The sequence below is a fragment of the Pongo abelii genome, chromosome 12, assembly GCF_028885655.2.
Source record: "Pongo abelii isolate AG06213 chromosome 12, NHGRI_mPonAbe1-v2.0_pri, whole genome shotgun sequence".
In the NCBI taxonomy this organism is placed as follows: Eukaryota; Metazoa; Chordata; class Mammalia; order Primates; family Hominidae; genus Pongo; species Pongo abelii.
The window spans coordinates 121,645,842-121,666,244 of NC_071997.2; the positions used below are offsets into that span (position 1 = coordinate 121,645,842).

General features: G+C 37.2%; 1 protein-coding gene across 1 annotated transcript in view; it reads left to right on the forward strand.

Moving 5' to 3' along the window:
- ROCK2 (Rho associated coiled-coil containing protein kinase 2) overlaps positions 1 to 20,403 on the forward strand; it is a 164,631-nt gene that overhangs the window by 83,040 nt on the left and 61,188 nt on the right. The window contains exon 4 of the mRNA XM_002812287.5: positions 11,406 to 11,543. Within this exon, the coding sequence (XP_002812333.1) occupies positions 11,406 to 11,543 (138 nt within the window). The remainder of the gene's footprint in view (positions 1 to 11,405; positions 11,544 to 20,403) is intronic.

Consider the following 20,403-nt stretch of genomic DNA (forward strand, 5'->3'; position numbering starts at 1 on the left):
GGAAACCAGCTTTGCTAAAGTAATAGCATTTTATTGTGATACTTGTAACATGACTGCTAATAAATTATAAAGGTATGGTATAGATATTTGGCATAAATAAGCTTATTGCCTCTTAATGTTTGCTCTGTAGATTAAGTTATGTCAAAGACCACAAGCTGATGGTTCCAAGCTCTTGATTTATGAGCCAGGAACTGTCCTGTCAAAGCAGTTTAAGTGAAATTCAGGCCCTATGAACTAGAACATGTAGCCAAAATATTCTAAAGTTTTGTAGATATCCTCCAGATATATGATTTTGTTGAATTAGTCAATTTAGCATTGTGCCAGCCACTACACAGTCTCACAAATGAAAGTATGTGTTATATTCCTAAAGGAGCTTATGAAGTAGACATGTTCACAAGTAATAGATTATTTTAAGTGCTATGGAAACACATAGAGGGGAGCAGTTTTACATGAAGAATCACCAAAAGTGAAGTCAGTCAGCATTTTTCTCATATTCAAAAGCCATCTTATGCCTATCTTGTGTGATTTTATTTTATATAAATGAGTATCTTTTTCCTTCTAGGTATATTTGTTTTTCTGTTTAGTTATCTCATATGTAAATATTGCTAGTTTAAATATTTAACTGTTTTCTACCAGCTGACAAATATATTTTAGCTTCTGTTGATATCTTTATAGCAGAAGTTTAAAAACTGTTCTTGTCATGTTCTGAGTCAAGCATAGGTAATAATACTGTATAAATTAAAATTGGCTCTTAATGTTGTATGGATTGCTTTCTCTAATGAAGTTAGGAAGCATTCAAAATTTGATTTGTTCTTAAAGTGAGTGAAGATTTGAAGAGTGGTGTAAATATATATAGAAGAGGGACTATGTTAGCAACTCCTTTTTTTTTTTTTTTTTTTTTTTTTGAGACAGAGTCTCGCTCTGTCACCCAGGCTGGAGTGCAATGGTGTGATCTCGGCTCACTGCAACCTCTACCTCCCAGGTTCAAGCAGTTCTCCTGCCTCAGCCTCCTGAGTAGCTGGAATCACAGGCACCTGCCACCAACCCAGCTAATTTTTGTGTTTTTAGTAGAGATGGGGTTTTGCCATGTTGGCCAGGCTGGTCTGGAACTCCTGACCTCAGATGATACACCTGCCTCAGCCTCCCAAAGTGCTGGGATTACAGGCGTGAGCCACCACACCTGGCCTAAGCAACTTCTTTTTAACACTGTTGACATATTTTAAACTATATTTAACAACATTGCTGGAATGACTATTTGAGATAACCTGCTAATTGAACACAAATCAGTTGAAAATCTGGTCTATCTGCTGTAAGAGGGTTTTCTAGTTTCAAGTCTAGGATAATTCATTCTTTAAATTCCCACTCCCCACCTGTGTTTTCATATTCCTTTCCTGTGCATTTATTTTCGGTATTCTATAAATTTTACAACACTATACAAATCAAAGGAATTGTTACTCCAGCTTGGTCATTTAATATAGAAGATGGATGTAAGCCATGATTCTTGTCATTACTTACTTTGCTCTTTGCATTTAGGATTCTTGTTATATACAGTTACTATATATCAATCCTTCAAATTTCAAAAAATTTTTTTACAAGAAAAGTATATTTTAAAGATAAAATTAATCCAAAAGTAGTGCCAAATAGGACTGCTTATTAATATAGATTTATGTATCACTAAGGATAATTACTAATTACTACTTTTACACAATTTTAAAATATATAAACACCGTTAGCTACATAAACTTATTTAGACCCAACAACAACCTTATGATAGGTATTATGATACTAGCTTTATAGATTGCAAAACTGAGTCTCAGAGAGGTCAAATGACCTGTCCAAGGAAAAAGAATTCAGTGGCATAGCAGGACCTGGAACCCATATTTGTATGATTTTAAATCCAGAAGTATTTTAATTACTTACACTTAATCAGTAGCTTCCAGAGTGCTTATGAATGTTTTATTTTGGCTTAAACATTTGTCTTGCAGTTCCATTTACAGTATATGATATGCAAACACTGATTTGTATAGTTAATGCAAAGATAACTTCAGTCTGGTCTTTACCCTAATGATCACCAACTAGGGAAAAGTAATCCATTTAAATGAGGCTCTAGAGCAGCTTTTCCCAAAGTGTGAGGTATGCTAGTATATGTATCAAAGGAATATTTATTATTTTAATGTAATTCCCAGCCTAAAAGGCCATCAGCCCTCAGACCAACCAACAACAGGTTTATTCTAGATCTTATGTAGTGAAGCCTAAATCTCCCTTAAAAGCTCAAACTTTCTTCTCCCCTGTCCTCACTTCTCTTGAAGCTCTTTGTCTAGCTCCTTCCCCTCTGGGCACATGCAGTCTCCTCATAATTTCCTCCAGTCTGTCACCCTTGCCTTTCCTATATTTGACTCTTTATACTTCTTTAGTAATCCAGCTCTTCCTCCTCAGCTCCAACTCCTCTCCCTTTTCAGTTTTCTTTTCTTTTTTTTAATCCCTTTCCAAGATCCACACATCAAACACCAGTGTCCTCTTTACCCCTTGGGTTCTTCATAACACTGTCACATATACCTTAGCCCTAGACTTATCCTACCTCCCGTCCTATCACAGCTCCTTCTCCACTCAACTGCATTCACAACCCACCCTAACTCCTTAACCTGTGACTAACAGAAATAACCTGCTCAACAAAATCTGTGGTATGTAGTGTCTTTCTCACCAAACCAACTTCTAACTGGTTCCAGGATTGGGAGGTCTTGTTTTTTTCCCCTTGGCTGTCTCATAACTGAACTCCACAGGCTCTCTCCACACTTTTAAATGTTTTCTACACTTTTGTGCTTATTCACTGTTGCTAAGCTTGCATTCTACAGTTTTGGTGATTCAGAATGTTCTGGGGTTCACGAATAATATGGGGAACATTTTAAAAAAGAATTAACTAAGAGCAGTTGACAAAGCCTTCTGCCTTGAAAGGAAATTTTGGCTTACAAAGGACCATTGTTAAATCAGATTGGACAGGAGGTGATATCAAAGAAATACGCAGGTATTAAGGGTATGAGACAAAACTTCTAATGCATGAAGTTTGGGAAATACTGCTCTAGGGTATTTGGAATTCAAATTTATTCATTCAGTTAGTCGCTTATTCACTCATGCATTCACCATGTCATTATATTAAGCATCTACTCTGTACCATCATTGGGCTAGCTATGCAGTAGTATGACAAAAATTCACAGTTTCAGCCCTCATAGAGTTTCCTGTGTAAGGGAAGGGAGATTCCATGTGCTTTCATGAAAAGCAGAGTTTTTGTTTCTTAAAAAAAAAAAAAAGTTCCTCCTTAAACAGATTTTAAAAATATAACTGAAGTGACAAAAATACACTTTCTGTAAATAAATAACATCTAGTAGATGTGTTACCCCTCAGAATTTCTATTATGATAAATAAATGTACCAAACTTGGTGTCAGAAATCACTGTGGGCCAGGTTAGAAAAACAAACACTTTTCACTTGAAAATACATCACTCCATTATTCAATATTATAAAATGAAGAAAAATCACTATTACTGCTCTAGTTAGTAAATGAAAGTGTATTTGCTTATTACGAATGTTGGTTTGATTTCAAATCTCCTGAAGTACCTATCTCCTGAGATGCTGGCTGAGCTTTAAGGACAGCTTGCAACACTGGATCTTCCCATGGGCCGCCATCTCTAATGATTCGAGTCACCAGTCCCAGATTCACATGTCCATATCTGCGGAGGTGATTCTGGTATTCCTGGAATGATCCAAGAATATCCTTTAAGAGCTCTTCATAAAACTCACCTCTTCCAAAGAACAGCAGCAACTCGAAGAAACTCACAGCAAGGCTACTCAAAACATGTTGTACGTGCTCACATTCATCTGGGAATGATGCACTGGCTGTTGTAAAACAACAAAGTACAATCTGAAGAACCTGAAGCTGTGGCAAAGGGACCTGCCATCTTCCAGCGTAATCTTCAACCACCTGACAGAAGCGTCGGCAATAACCCCGACAGCTGATCGCGACGCCGCCGCCACTGCAGCTGCCAGCACCGCCTCTGCCGTCGCCCGCACCTCTAAGCCCCACAGGGCCCAGCAGGGACTCCACAGTGGCCACAAGCTCTTCTCTGAGGCGTTCGGCCTTTTGATCGCTGTCTTCCTCCGCCGTGAGGCTCTCGCCGCCCAGCACATACCAGCCCCTGCTCCTCCGCCGCTGTAGCTGCCTAGGCTAACCTCCCAAATTTCAAAATATTTTAAAATGAGAAGTGATGTAATCTATTAATATAATCTTTGTAATTATAATTTAGGCAGTTTTCATTTTGGGCTATATTTTCTTTATATCCATACTGATGTTTTGTTTGCTTGTTCTATCAAATACTGAGAATCCCTAGCCTATATCCCTGCATTAAAAATTTTGATCGGGGTGACCTTGGAGCGTAATTCAACCTCTGAACAACCTGAACTAAGACCATGGGGTATTAACATTTCCAACTGAAGGTATAGATTTGTCTGTTTCTTTCTTAGTTCTGTTAGTTTTTATGTTATTAATTTTCAGGCTCATTTATTGAAGATGCATACGTAATTAGAATGGTTATGCCTCCGTAATGAATTACCCCTTTTATCTAAATTACCTTCTTTATCTCTTATAATACTCTTTGCCTTGAAGTCTGCTTTATTATTTACATGCCAGCTTTCTTACCCTTGCAGTTTGCATGGTATATCTTTCTCCATTCATTTGTTTTCAAGTCATTTGACCTCATAATTAAACTATATAACTTATGTATATATTGATATATAATATGTATATTAGATATATGTATTAGTCCGTTCTCACATTGCTGTAAAGAACTACCTGAGAGACTAGATAATTCATAAAAGAGGTTTAATTGACTCACAGTTTTGCAGGCTGTACAGGAAGCATGGCTGGGCAGGCCTCAGGAAATTTACAATCATGGCAGAAGGTGAAAGGGAAGCAAGCATGTCTTATGTGGCCAGAGAAGGAAGAAGAGAACAAAGAGGGAGAATGCCACACACTTTTAACAACCAGATCTCATCAGAACTCACTATCAGGAGAACAACAAGGGGGAAGTCCCTCCCCATGATCCAGTCACCTCCCACTAGGCCCTTCCCTCCAACACTGAGGATTACAATTTGACCTGAAATTTGGGTGGGGGCACAAATCCAAACCATATCAATATATAATTATTATATATAAGTATGTGAACTATAATTGCTTTTTAATCAGTTTTTATAATTTATGTTTATTAATTGGAGTATTTAATCCATTTATAATTACACATATTTTAGACTGTTTAAAACGGTATTGGAATCCCCTGAGTCTCTTCATTTTCATTTATTCATTTTGTCTTTATTTTTCAGATTGATTTGTGTTCAAGTTCACTGACTTCCATATAGTTTCCTTTTTTTTTTTTTTTTTTTGTGATGGAGTCATACTCTCTCATCCAGACTGGAGTGCATGGAGTGCAGTGGCACCATCTTGGCTCACTGCAACCCCTGCCTCCCAGGTTTAAGCAATTCCTCTGCCTCAGCCTCCCGAGTGGCTGAGATTACAGGCACACACCACCATGCCTGGCTAATTTTTGTATTTTTAGTAGAGACAGGGTTTCACCATGTTGGCCAGGCTGGCCTCGAACTCCTGACCTCAAGTGATCCCCCCACCTCAGCCTCCCAAAGTGCTGGGATCACAGGTGTGAGCCACTGCACCTGGCCTAGTTTCCATTTTTCTGTTGATATTTACTTCTATTCACTCATTAAGACTATATTTTATTTCTTTAATATATTTTCCATTAGTTCTTTGAACATATTTATAAGAGCTATTTTTAAGTATTTGTCAGTTGAATCTAACATCTTTTGGGGCCATTTTCTATTGACTGCTTTTTTCTTGATGATGAGTCGCATTTTCCTTTTTGCCTATCTAGTAATTTTTAAATTATATACTGTACCTTGTGGATGTATGGTGGAGACTGGGGTTTTGTTATTTTTCTTTGAATACTATTGATTTTCATTCTGATAGGCTGTCCAGTTACTTGCTGTTCATCCTTAACTCTTGCAGGCTGTTTTACACTTTGTAAATGTAGATGTGTGGAAAGATCAAGATGTTTCCCAAGTTTTTTTTTGTTTTTTTTTTTTTTTTTGAGAGGGAGTCTCGCTCTTTCCCCCAGGCTGGAGTGCAGTGGTGCGATCTCCGCTCACTGCAAGCTCCGCCTCCTGGGTTCATGCCATTCTCCTGCCTCAGCCTCCCAGGTAGCTGGGACTACAGGTGCCTGCCACCATGCCTGGCTAATTTTTTGTATTTTTAGTAGAGACGGGGTTTCACCGTGTTAGCCAGGATGGTCTCAATCTCCTGACCTCATGATCCGCCCGCCTCGGCCTCCCAAAGTGCAGGGATTACAGGTGTGAGCCACTGCGCCCGGCCCCCAAGTTCTTTTAAATTTGTAGTATGCAACCTCCAAACTGTGTTTCCCTTTGGATCTTTTAGGGTTTAATATTAGGTTTTGTTAGGTTTGTGCTAGAGTAGGTCTTACTTTAGAGCCTGGTTCTTTTTCATAAGATGCGTCAGCTGAACACCCAAGAAATTAGCCAGGTTTCTCTACCTTTTTTTTTTTTTTTTTTAAGAGACAGGGTCTCACTATGTTGCCCAGGCTGTCTCAAACTCTTGGGCTCAAGCAGTCCTCCTGCTTCAGCTTCCCAAAGTGCTGGGATTACAGGCGTGAGCCACCGCACGTGCACTTCTCTACTTTTGCTTGTCTGGAAATCCTGTGTTCTTCCAGTGCCACTTAACCTCTAGTGTTTATGTTTTACCATAACCCCAAAGCAGTTGGTCTCTAATAAACCTGGACTGCTTTCTTTCTGGGTAGCCCAGCCTTTAGCCAAGTACACACATGTGACTTCTAGGGATCTCCCTCTCCTTACTTTCCAGTTTCCTGCCCAGAATAATTTAGCTGCTTCATTTGTCTTAAACTCTGATCTCTGCCTCCTCAACTCAGCAGAAACATGCAATTACATGCTGCGTACTGGTTGCAATATTGACTTTTATCAGAGTTTCTGGGCAATTATGGGGTTGACTTGGTGAGTTTCTCTTCTCTCAGGAATTACAGTCTTGTGTTTATTTTATGAAACCTGAATACAGTTGCCTTGCGTGTTTTGTCATTTTTGATGGTTGTTTACAATGGGAGGGCTAGCTGGTACCAATTACTTCGTCATAGCCAGAAGTGCATGATTCTGAGTAATAAGTATACAAATGTGTTGTGTCATCCTGGGACTTATTTGTGTTTTCCATTAGTGATTTGTTCAAACCCACTCCCCTAATACAATTTTGTACCTGGCTTTTATTGGAGGTGGAACAAAACTTTCTCTATTAAAGAGGCATAGCATTTTATGATTTTCTAAAATTTTATTGCATTTTATAGAGTATCTGATAAGTGTCATGGTTCTTCCCTGTCTCCTCTGGGGAAGACACCAGCATATCTTTGGTTTACCTTATTTTCATCAATATAAGTATTAGCTGTACATGTGGATAGTATTTGACAGAAGATAACTAGAAATATTACCTGCTGAATCTTTTTTAAAACTGGAAATTGATGGTGTGGCCACTTGTAAAATACATTTTTGCAGATATTAATTGAGTCATTAAATATTTAGTGAGTGCCTGTTTTATTGCCATTGCTGGCATTGTACTTGGCACTAGGGATATAATGGAGAACAAAATAGGCATGCATAATCCCCATCCTTGTTGAATTTACATTCCACTATGGGAGACAGGCAATAAATACAAAGAAACAACATCAAAAATTACAAATTATGATATCTACCAGGAAGAAAACAAATAGGGTTCTGTGGTTGAGAACAGTGAATTCTTAGTTAGGGTGGTCAGAGAAGACCTCTTTGAGGAGTTTTATATTTAAACTGAATGGATAAGGAGGTAGTATCCTTATGGGAGAGGTTGAATTAGGTACTATGATGGGTTTTTAAATACCTTTCCAGTACCCATAAAGATCCTGAGGAAAGTTTCGTTATATTAGAGGAACTGAGAGAAGATAAGTGTGTCTGAAGTATGAACAACGGGAAGAAAATGACAAGATTTAAGTTGGGAAGGTGGACATAGGCTAGATCATTTAGGACCCTGTAGACAATGGTCAGGTGCGTGATTTCCTCTTCTTTCTTCCGTCCCTGAATAGGGTAACCATATAATTTGTTGTACAAAAACTGGCATACTCTGAGTAAAAAGGAGCACCAACTGGATGGAATAGTGGGTTGACAGATGTAATCTAGCCCTGTTTGGGAAAATCATCCTAATTGTGTACATAACATATGTAGAAATAGTATAGATTCTGCCTGCAGACTACCTTTAAATCTTATTATTATTATACTTTAAGTTCTGGGATACATGCGTGGAACATGCAGGTTTGTTACATAGGTATACATGTGCCATGGTGGTTTGCTGCACCCATCAGCCTGTCATCTATATTTCTCCTAATGCTATCCCTCCTCTAGCCCCTCACCCTGTGACAGGCACTGGTGTGTGATGTTCCACTCCCTGTGTCCACGTGTTCTCATTGTTCAACTCCCACTTATGAGTGGGAACCTGCGGTGTTTGGTTTTCTGTTCCTGTGATAATTTGCTGAGAATGATGGTTTCCAGCTTCATCCATGTCCCTGCAAAGGACATGAACTCATCCTTTTTTATGGCTGCATAGTATTCCATGGTGTATATGTGCCACATTTTGTTTATCCAGTCTATCATTGGTGGGCATTTGGGTTGGTTCCAAGTCTTTGCTGTTGTGAACAGTGCTGCAGTAAACATACGTGTGCATGTGTCTTTATAGTAGAATGATTTATAATCCTTTGGGTATATACCCAGTAATGGGATTGCTGGGTCAAATGGTATTTCTGGTTCTAGATCTTTTTTTTTTCCACCCAGGCTGGAGTGCAGTGGCGCGATCTTGGCTCACTGCAGCCTCAGCCACCCAGGTTCAAGCCATTCTCCTGCCTCGGTCTCCCAAGTACCTGGGATTACAGGTGTGCATCACCATGCCAAGCTAATTTTTGTATTTTTGGTAGAAACGGGGTTTCACCATGTTGGCCAGGCTGGTCTCGAATGCCTGACTTCAGGTGATCCGCCCGCCTCAGCCTCCCAAAGTGCTGGGTTTACCGGTGTGAGCCACTGTGCCTGGCCTCTGGTTCTATATCCTTGAGCAATTGCCACACTGTCTTCCACAGTGGTTTAATTAATTTACGCTCCCACCAACAGCATAAAGGTGTTCTGTTTCTCCACATCCTCTCCAGCATCTATTGTTTCCTGACTTTTTAATGATTGCCATTCTAACTAGCATGAGGTGGTATCTCATTCTGGTTTTGATTTGCATTTCTCTAATGACCAGTGATGATGAGCTTTTTTTCATGTTTGTGGGCTGCATAAATGTCTTCTTTTGAGAGGTGTCTGTTCATATCCTTTGCCCACTTTTTGATGGAGTTGTTTGTTTTTTTCTTGTAAATTTGTTTAAGTTCCTTGTAGATTCTGGTTATTAGCCCTTTGTCAGCTGGATAGATTGCAAAAATTTTCTCCCATTCTGTAGGTTGCCTGTTCACTCTGATGATAGTTTCTTTTGTTGTGCAGAAGCTCTTTAGTTTAATTAAATCCTATTTGTCAGTTTTGGCTTTGTTGCCATTCCTTTTGGTGTTTTAGTCATGAAGTCTTTGCTCATGCTTGTGTCCTGAATGGTATTGCCTAGGTTTTCTTCTAGGGTTTTTATGGTTTTAGGTCTTACATTTAAGTCTCTAATCCATCTTGAGTTAATTCTGCTTACTATCTATATAGCCCTTGGGCAGTTTGATGTCTCTGTGCCTCAGATTTCCCATTTGTAGTATGGGGAAATAATACCTCACTGGGAATGAAGATTAAGTAAGATAATATATGTATCAAAACACGCAGTACCTGGCACATGCCAAGTACTTAGTAAATCTGTTCTTTCAGCATTTATTTATTGAAAGGTTATTATGTGCCAGACATTATACTAGGCAATGGGGATTAAACGTTGAACCAAACACAGAAATCCTTGCCTTCATTGGGTTTATATTCTGGTGCTGAGAAATAGGTGATAAATAAGTTAAAAATGGGATGTAAGATGGTAATAAGTACGATGAAGCAAAAACATGACACAGAGAATGGAATATGGAATATGCTTGGCAGCAGAAGGGGATAGTGATTTGAACAGGGATTTAAGGAAGTGAAGGATTGAGCCAGCTACAGAAGGTGATTCCAGGCAGAGGGAACATGCAGAGATGATATGGGAAGTTGTTAGGGGGTTTTAAGCAGAGGAATGACAGGAAATGGTTTATATTCTAGAAGGATGACTAGGCTGTGGATAAGAGAGACTGACAGCAGGGAAACAAGTTGGAAATGGAAATAAAATATGTTGAGCCAGGGTGGTATCAGTGGAGGTAGTTAGAAATGGTTGGATTCTGAAACTTCTTGAAGGTAGAACTGACAGGATTTGCAGATAAATTTGATAAGATGTTTGAGAGAAAAAGAGGTTTTTTAGCTAGAGCAACTAGAAGGATGAAGCTACCATTTACTGAAATGGGGAATAACTGTGGGAGGAATAAATTCAGGGGTGAAGATTAGGAGTTTCAGTTTTAGGCATCCTATTAGACATCCAAGTATTAGTGTTAGCAGTTGTTACTTATCTAATAAATGTTAACTGTTATAATCATTCATTAAGTATTTATTGGCTCTCTGGTGGACAGTTTGCTATGTTCTTGGAATTAAAAGGGTGGTCAAAAATAGACAGTCTTCTTGCCTCTATGGAATTTGCAGTCTAATTGGAAACATAGAAATTGGTCAGATGACCTCATCGTTGGTAGTATTTTTTTCCTAAAAAACAAACAAACAAACAAAAACCTTTAATTAGGGCACCTAAAGAGAAATAAGAGTGACTTAACAAAATCATAGGTATCCCTTGATATCTAAATTTATTAAGTTCTTACTGGCAGATAGTGAGGGATGTGTATACATTGATGTTTCAGACTACTTACATAAATGGTTTTTTTCAGTAGACGTATATTTTAAATTTCTTATTTAACAATACCTCATTCTTAAAGTTGGTTAGCTTAATATGAGAGAATGAAGCTTCACGAATTTACCTTCATTTAGTTGAAATGAGAGAGTTGTATATTGAATTCAGTGTTTAAAATATTACATATTTCATAGAATACTTAGGTTGTTAGAAATGTTCTCCTTTGTTTCTTTCATTAAAAATGTTTTGCTTTTACTTTTTATTAGCTAAGGACCATTTTTTTGTAACTGAAGTCTTTAATAATAGCATTATAGTATCATCTGTTTACCTTTCTCTCATAACATGAAAGTATTAATTTTTGTGTTTTAAAAAATCAACAGGTTCGTCATAAGGCATCGCAGAAGGTTTATGCTATGAAGCTTCTTAGTAAGTTTGAGATGATAAAAAGATCAGATTCTGCCTTTTTTTGGGAAGAAAGAGATATTATGGCCTTTGCCAATAGCCCCTGGGTGGTTCAGGTAAGCATACTAACTTTTATAAGTTTATTTCCTTTTTTTTATGAGTGCTTTATTATTCATGAGTTGATTTTTGTGTGCCAAGTCTTATGCTTCATTTACATGGTAACAGTGCAGTTATTTTTAGGAGATTTGATTCGAAACATTTGTTTAATGTTCCAAAACCGTATGTCCACATAGATATGACATGTAATACTTATTTAAATTGTTGTATGGAAGCAAGTATTACTTGCAGCTTTTTCTTCTTGATTCTTTTATAAAGAATTGGCTTGAATACCAGTATGCCATTATTTCATACCCACTAATTCTTGTGATTTACATAGTAGGAACATAGTAAATTCATTGAATCATCTGGAAGGGTATATACATATTAATATTCCAACATGGCACATGTGTACATATGTAACAGACCAGCACATTGTGCACATGTACCCTAGAACTTAAAGTATAATCATTTAAAAAAAAAAAAAAAAAAGTTTGTGTGGCCAGGCTCAGTGGCTCACATCTGTAATCCCAGCACTTTGGGAGGCCGAGGCAGGTGGATCACGAGGTCAAGAGATTGAGACCATCGTGGCTAACACAATGAAACCTTGTCTCTACTAAAAATACAAAAAAATTAGCCGAGCATAGTGGCACCCACCTGTAATCCCAGCTACTCGGGAGGCTGAGGCAGGAGAATTGCTTGAACCCGGGAGGCAGAGGTTGCAGTGAGCCAAGATTGTACCACTGCACTCCAGCGTGGGCAACAGAGCAAGACTCGGTCTAAAAAAAAAAAAAAGAAGTTTATGTTACATTAATCAGCCTATCTTGAAAAAAAAAAAAAAAAACCAAGAAACTTCCTACAATAAACATTTAGAAAATTCTACAATATTGTGGCTCCTAATTTTGCCTTTTATTTGACTGTGGGTTAAAGAATTTATGGTTCTGCTTTGCCTTCATTCTTTTTTTTTGAGATGAAGTCTTGCTCTGTTGCCCAGGCTGGAGTGCAGTGTTGCGATCTCCGTTCACTCCGTCTTCTGCTTTCCGGGTTCAAGCAGTTCTCCTGCCTCAGTCTCTCGAATAGCTGGGACTACAGGCATCTGCCACCACGCCTGGCTAATTTTTGCATTTTTAGTAGAGATGGGGTTTTGCCATGTTGGCCAGGCTGGTCTCGAACTGCTGACCTCAAGTGATGTGCTTGCCTTAGCCTCCTGAAGTGCTGGAATTACAGATGTGAGCCACCACACCTGGCCTTTGCCTTCTTTACTATTATGTTTCTCACTAGCTTTGCTTCTCTAAAAATTTTTTTTATACTAGTAACTAAATCTGCAAACATTTTTGAACAAGTGTCCTGAGTAAGATTAGGTATATACCAGTTCTTGTTCAGAATGCTTAAATGATCTGGGAGTTTGATACCTTGCTTGTGGAAGGCAGTTCAGATTCCCACCCCCGCTCCCCCCAAAAAAACCCACTTTTGACCATGTTATTTAGAAGCTCATTACTGTTGCTTTTTTATAAGGTTGATCCTCACTCCTCCCTCCCCCACTTTTTTTTTAAATTGTAGGCAGTGAATAGAAATTCTGATATGTACAGCGAAACTAAAACTTCTATGGTAAATTCTATACCATGATAATTTTTTTTTTCCCTTGAGACGGAGTCTCCCTCTGTCACCCAGGCTGGAGTGCAGTGGCGCGATCTTCGCTCATTGCAACCTCCACCTCCTGGATTCAAGCGATTCTCCTGCCTCAGCCTCCCGAGTAGCTGGGATTACAGGTCCTCACTACCATACCTGGCTAATTTTTGTATTTTTAGTAGAGAGACGGGGTCTCACCATGTTGGCTAGGCTGGTCTCGAACTCCTGACCTCAAGTGATCTGCCTGCCTTGGCCTCCCAAAGTGCTGGGATTTACAGGCATGAGCCACTGCACCCGGCCTGCATACCATGATAATTTATCTGATTAAAGAATGATTGCAATAAAGTATTTGTTTCACTTTTAGCTTTAAATTGCTTTCATAGTAGCAGATTGCCATTTCTGGTTATTTCATAAATTGATATTCTTTGATCTTTAATTCTGCTATGTGAACCTTTATAAAGTGTTAATTGAGATAGAAGAAAATCTGCTGATTATTGAAGTAATTGGGATAATGGATCTGAGGAAGCAAACCAATAGTGAAACATACTACAATTGAAAAAGTAAATCCGATTATAATTGTGGCCTTTATATGCTTCTCTCTCTTGGTAAAGAACAACATTCCATGCACCATTATATTTATGTGTATAAAATGTTTGACTTTTTGGGAAAACTTGTCAAAGTGACTGACTTCTTTTTATTTATTGTTTTATTCAATGATTTTGAATATTTTCACAGAGTTGTACAACCATTACCATTACCTAATTTTAGGACATTTTTCTCACCCTCCAAAGGAGCCCTGGACCAATTAGCATTTATTCCCCCAATTCCCCCTGCCCTCCTGCCCCTGTCAACTGCTATTCTATTTTATGTCTTTATGGATTTGCCTATTCTGAAAGTGTCCTATAAATCAGATCACACAACATGTATGTATGTCTTTTGTGACATCTTTCACCTAGCCTAATGTTTTGACATTCATTCATTCGTGTTATAGCATGTATCAACACTTAATTTCTTATTATGGTTAAATAGTATTCTGTTACGCGGTTGTACCACACTTCGTTCATTCATCACTTAATGGACATTTGTGTTGTTTCTCCTTTTTGACTATAATGAATAATGCTGCTTTGAGTATTCTTTCATAAGGATTTTGGTACATATGTTCACACATTTCTTTTAGGAATCTACATTGCAGTGAAATTAATGAGTCATCAGATATGCCTATAATTAATTTTATTGTATTATTTGTTTTCCAAATCTCAACTCTTATTTTTAAATGACTATTAAATATTTAATTGTATTAATGCCCCCATAGTTACTATAATTTTGTTAGAAATATCACTTTTCATTTTTGTTAATATAAATTAGCCACAGTAATAGGTCAAATCTTCGGCCTATCTGTATTTCTTAGAAATATATTATTAGGGTGATTTCTGAATTCAATAGATAAATATTGACATATTTTAAAAACTTTTATTCTTTTGCGGGTAGAGAGGACTTTGTCTTTTTAAAGCCATTTATATATCCAGTTTGCTGTGTTTTTCTAGTGTTCTTATTTTTATGGCAAATGCTTCCTTGCTTTCCTTTGTAGTTTTGTCACCCAGATGTGTACCCCTAAACACCTTAGTTTAGTTTTGGCATTAAAAAAAAATTTAAGTTCAGGTATATCTTTTAAATCTCTCAATGTAGAGAGTTTCCCTCTTCTTTCATTTACTTTTGTCCCCAGGTTGAAGAAACCTGGATTTTGCTGATGTCTTCTTGTGGTGTAGTTTAACATGTTTCTCTCTCACTTGTATTTTTGTAAATTGGTTGTTAGATATAGAGGCTTGATCAGATTCAGGTTTCACTTTGGAAGGGGATGGTGTAGGACTACTTCATAGGCCAGGTTCATAGGCCACCTATAAGAAGACTAATGTCCGGTTATCTGGTGTGTTACCAGCTATTTGTGCTCAGTGTCTTGATATATCATTTATTAAGGTTTGTAAAATGATACTTCAGTTCAATCATTCCTCCTTGGTTATAGTGACTGGAATACTTCTGTGAAGAAAAATATTTATCTGTTTACTTGTTAGTTACTCGGTGCAGTTCACACTGGAAGGACAGGATAAATGCTTTATTCTTTTATTGTATTTACCAGTTTTCAAAATAAGGGTGACCAGTTTTGGGGGAGAATCAGTTTGAACTCATGGACTTAAAACCTGTTTGATATGTTTCAGTCTTTGAATATCTTATTGATGCTTAAATTGTGGTACCTTTGACCAGTGGGATCAGAATGAGGTTGGTTTCTGAAACCTTTAACGAAGCCTTAATAGTCTTTCATAGCTTGCTTGCAGTGTGATGTAACAGGGTGCTCCAGACCTATCTTAAACATTTGCTGCTCTTGATGTGTAATTAACTGTGCTTGTAGGTCTGTGTTTTATACATGTGTGAGTTTTTCTTTACAATAGATTCCTAGCGTTGGGATTGCTAGGTCAGATGGTAAGCACATTTGACATTTTGATTGATAGCACCAGATTGCTTTGTTAAAAAATTTTTCTTTACAAGTTTACATTATCTTTGTACAATAGATGTTCTCTTTCACCACAGTTTTAGCAAATACTTGATATTGTAACTATTTTAAATTTTTACTAGTTGCATGCTTGAGAAATAATGTGTTAACTGTGTTAAGTTGTACTTTCTTGATTACTTACGAGATTCATCGTCTTTCATATGCTTATTAATAATTTATATTCCTTTACATTAAGCCTAAAAATATAATTTATATTTTTATAAATTTATAATATAATTTTATAAATAATACATAATTTATAATATAATTATATTTTATACATTAAGCAATGTATAAGGAATATAAATTTCATTGCTAATGTATAAGGAATATAAATTAGTAAGCAAATATGCTTATCTTTTATAGTGCACTGAAAAAGATTTCGAAGTAGTGTAAAATTTAAAGTAAATGCTATTTGCAATAATGTGATTTTTAAAAGTGGGATACTGAATTTGATTTACTAATATTTTGTTAAGTAGTTTTGCATCTATGTGCATAATGAGATTTGACCTTTAATTTAATTTAATTTAATTATTTAAACATGGGCTCTTGGTTTTCTTATTACGGTAAGACTACTCTAATAGACATAGTAGGGAAGCATACTACTTTTTTCTGTGCTTTGGTATGGTTTATAAAAAATGTAAACTATTCATTTCATGAGGCTTGAATGAACTTACTTGCAAAGCTTTCTAGAAAAAAATTCTTTTTTTTTTCTTTTTTCTAGAGACAGCATCTCACTCTGTTGCCCAGGCTGTATTTAGTACAGTGGCAAGGTCATGGCTCACTGCACCCTCAAACTCCTGGGCACAAACAATCCTCTCACCTCAGTTTCCCAAGTAGCTGGTACTGCAGGCATGTACCACCATGCCCTGGCTCATCTTTGGTAAAGACTGGGTTCTCACTGTGTTGCCCAGGCTGGTCTCGAACTCCTGGCCTCAAGCCTTCCTCCTATCTCTGCTTACCAAAGCACTGGGATTATTATAGACATGAGCCACTGCACCCAGCCTAATGATACCTTTTTCCATTTTAAAAATGTATTATGATAAATGTCAAACATATCCCAAAGTAGAAAAAAAAGTATATTGAATCCCCATGTACAGTTCACCCAGCTTCAACAATTACCAACCATGGCCAATCTCATTTCAGTTATGCCAGGAATTGCAAACATTTTTTGGTAAAGGGCCAGATGGTAAATATTTAGGCTTTGCAACCTAAGAGGCAAAGTTGAAGATATTACATAAGTATTTATATAATGAGAAAACAAATTTCTGCACAGTTTTTATTGATAAAATTCAAGAGATAATAAATACAATTTAAAAATACAGGTCTACTAATGACAAGAATGAAATTCTTTTCTGGATGTTTGCTCAACTGGGGTCCACAATTAGTGATACCTATCATCAAAATTAAGTGAAAATACTCATCTGTTAATGCTGGTGTGTAAAAATATTTTCCATATTCATCTGTGAAAATGTCCTTTCACACAGCTAGGTATTGCCACATACTATAATTATCCACTAACATATGAATGTTTTTTAAAGTTGTAGATTTATGGAAAAATTGAGTAGACGGTATAGAGTTCCTATCTATCCCCAATACAGTTTTCCCTGTTATTACAAATGTATGAATGAACCAGTATTGATACATTAAACTAAAGTCTTTATTTAGATTTTTTAAATTTTTACCTATGTTCTTTGTCTGTTTCAGGATCCCATCCAGAATACCACATTACATTTAGTTATCGTGTCTTCCTAGGCTCTTCTTGGCTGTGACAGTTTCTCATACTTTCCTTGTTTTTGATGACCTTGACAATTTTGAGGAGTACATGAATTATACTGTAGGATGTGGATGCTCCTCTGTAGGAATTTGTCTGATGTTTTTCTTATTATACTGGGGTTATGGGTTTTTGGGAGAAAGACTGCAGAGTTAAAGTGCCATTTTCATGCTCTCATATCAGGAGTACATGCTAATACATTATTTATGACTGTTAATGTTGACCTCAAGCATATAATTTTGATTTACCATATTTATCACTTGGAGAAGGCATTTTCAGAAAATTTTAAAATTCTTCTTTTGATAGTTACATGTTAATCATTTCTAATTGAGATTAGATAGAAGAAGCCCCTTGATTGGAAAGTTCAAATCAATTTTGAAATATGGATATTTCCCTTGCGCTTACATTTGGGCCAAAAATGCTGCTTCAAAATGAGGAAATTAACATCGATACATTACTGATTAATATTCAGATCCCAATCAGGTTTTCACCAGTTGTCCCAGTAATGTCTTTTATAGCAGGAGGATCCAGTTTCAAACCACATCACATTTATTTTCTTTCAGTTTTGAACATTTCCTCAGTCTTCCCTTGACTTCTCAACCTTCTTGGCTGTAATATCCCCCACTAGGCTGCCCCTTTGCTTGGATGTCCTTTGGACCCTGTTTGTGTTACCAACCACAGGTTCCTAGGGTCCCAGGCACTAGAAAATGAAATGAGGCAAGAAAGTGTCCCAGACAAGGCTTTATTCATGGCTGATGTTAGAACACAAAGGAGAGCACTGGAGAGAGAGTTCTCCAGCTGGCTCCCTGAGGACAGGTCTTTTTGTTGTTTTAAGAACCGTGATGACATAAATAAGCATGAGATACTTGGATGTCATTACATGTGCAGGGTGGAGCACAAGGTGTGCAGGTGCAGTGAGAAATCATGGTAGTACACACATGGCATGATAACAAAATGGTGAATAAGCTCCTCCCTGGGTGGGGAGTTTAGTATTATAAGGAGGCAAGGGGTAGAGATTAGCCATTCTTCTGGTCTTATGCACATATGGGCGATAGGATTAACTCCCTTGAGTGAGATTTAAGGTGGGACGCTGTGTATTTTAGTTTCTTCAAGATCATACTTCAGTGAGGATGGCACTTGATAAGATTTAGGGTGGGATTCTGCTTATCGTAGTTTCCTCAAGTTCCAGCCATCAGCTGGAAGGAAGGTCAAGGCAGGGTAGAACCCCGTCCCTCCTCTGTCTCACTTGGGCTTTGGTATCCCATGGCACCCATCCTCACACATGAATGGTCCTCCTTCTCTTCCTGAGCTCTGATACCCTCTGTGTGGCTTGACTGCTGACTCCTTTTATGGTATGTTTTGATGAATAGTAATTCATAATTTTAATGCAGTAAAAGTTTAATCAAACTTTTATGGTTAATGGCCTTTTGTGTTCATTAAAATTTGTCACTACCTTGAGAGCATGAAGATATTGTGCTATGTTACCTTTCTGACTTTTATTTTTTCCCTATTAATCTGTCCTATCATAGTCCATTAGGGCTCCTGTAACAAAATACCAGAAACCAGGTAGCTTATAAACAACAGAAATTTATTTCCCAAAGTTCTGGATGCTGGGAAGTCCAAGATCAAAGTGCTGGCAGATTTGTTGTCTGGTGAGAATCCACTTTGTTGTATATGGCACCTTGTCTCTGTGTCCTCACATAGTAGAAGGGGGTGAATGAGCTCCCTTGGGCCTATTTTACAAGGGCAGTAAACCCATTTATGATGGCTGACTTCATGTTATGCTAACAAGGTGACTCAAGTGGCCTCCATGACCTACTCATTTTCCCAAAAGCCCCTTCTCCCAATACCATCACTTTAGGATGATGGTGTTATACTGTCATTAAGATTTCATATGAATTTTGAGGGAACACAAAACATTCAGACCATAGCACCTATGATCAGCCCAGAATGGACTTTTTAATAGAGTGTTACTTAAGGATTCAATTTTACGTGTTTCCATATGGATATTCAGTTGTTCCAACATTACATATTGACAAAACTTTCTGTTCCCCACTGGTGTACGTTAACTCCTTATGTTGTCATTCATTTATCCATCTGTTTTGGGGTTCTGTATCTCACTGCATCATTTATCTATTCTTGCCACCAGTAACACAATACTTTAATTAGCTTGGCTTACCTTGCTTGGTATTTATTGGAGTTTCTTAGAATTATGGGTTTATAGAGTTCGTTAAACTTGGAGGTAGTTTGGCCGTTATTTCTTTAAATGTTTTTTCTGTCTCAGATCCTGTCCCCTAAGCCCCTATCCCCTTTCTCAGACTTCAGTTACACATGTGTAATCTGCTCGATGTTGTCCCATAGGTAACTGATACTCTTTTTCCCACCAGTCTTTTTTTCTTTGCATGCTTCATTTTGTATAGTTTTTTGCTATGTCCTTAAGTTCATGGATCTTCTCTTCTACAGTATCTACTCTAACTTCACTCCCATTCTATTTGGCTTATTTGACTCCACAAAATTGTTTTGAGATTCATCCATGATGTATATCAATATTTCATTCCTTTTTATTACTTTTATTACTTTTTATTACATATATCCTTGTAGGGAGATGTGACAATTTATCTGTTTGTCTATTAATGGACATTCAGGTTTTTTCCAGTTTTTCTCTCTTATAAATAAAACTACATTATTATTTCTGGATTAACTTGATTCTTTGAAAGTTGTTTTTAAGCTGTGGTAAATTTAGAGTTGCCTTTATTCTGATGGAAAATATATACGGTATCTCTTTTCTGTTGTTCTAGTGGCTGTGTTTACCATTTTAACATGCACATTTAAGTTTTCAAAATTAATTTTATTGAGGTATAATAACTATGCAACTTTATTGAGGTATGCAACTTTTTATACCTTTGTAAGACAACTTTATAATAGAACTTTA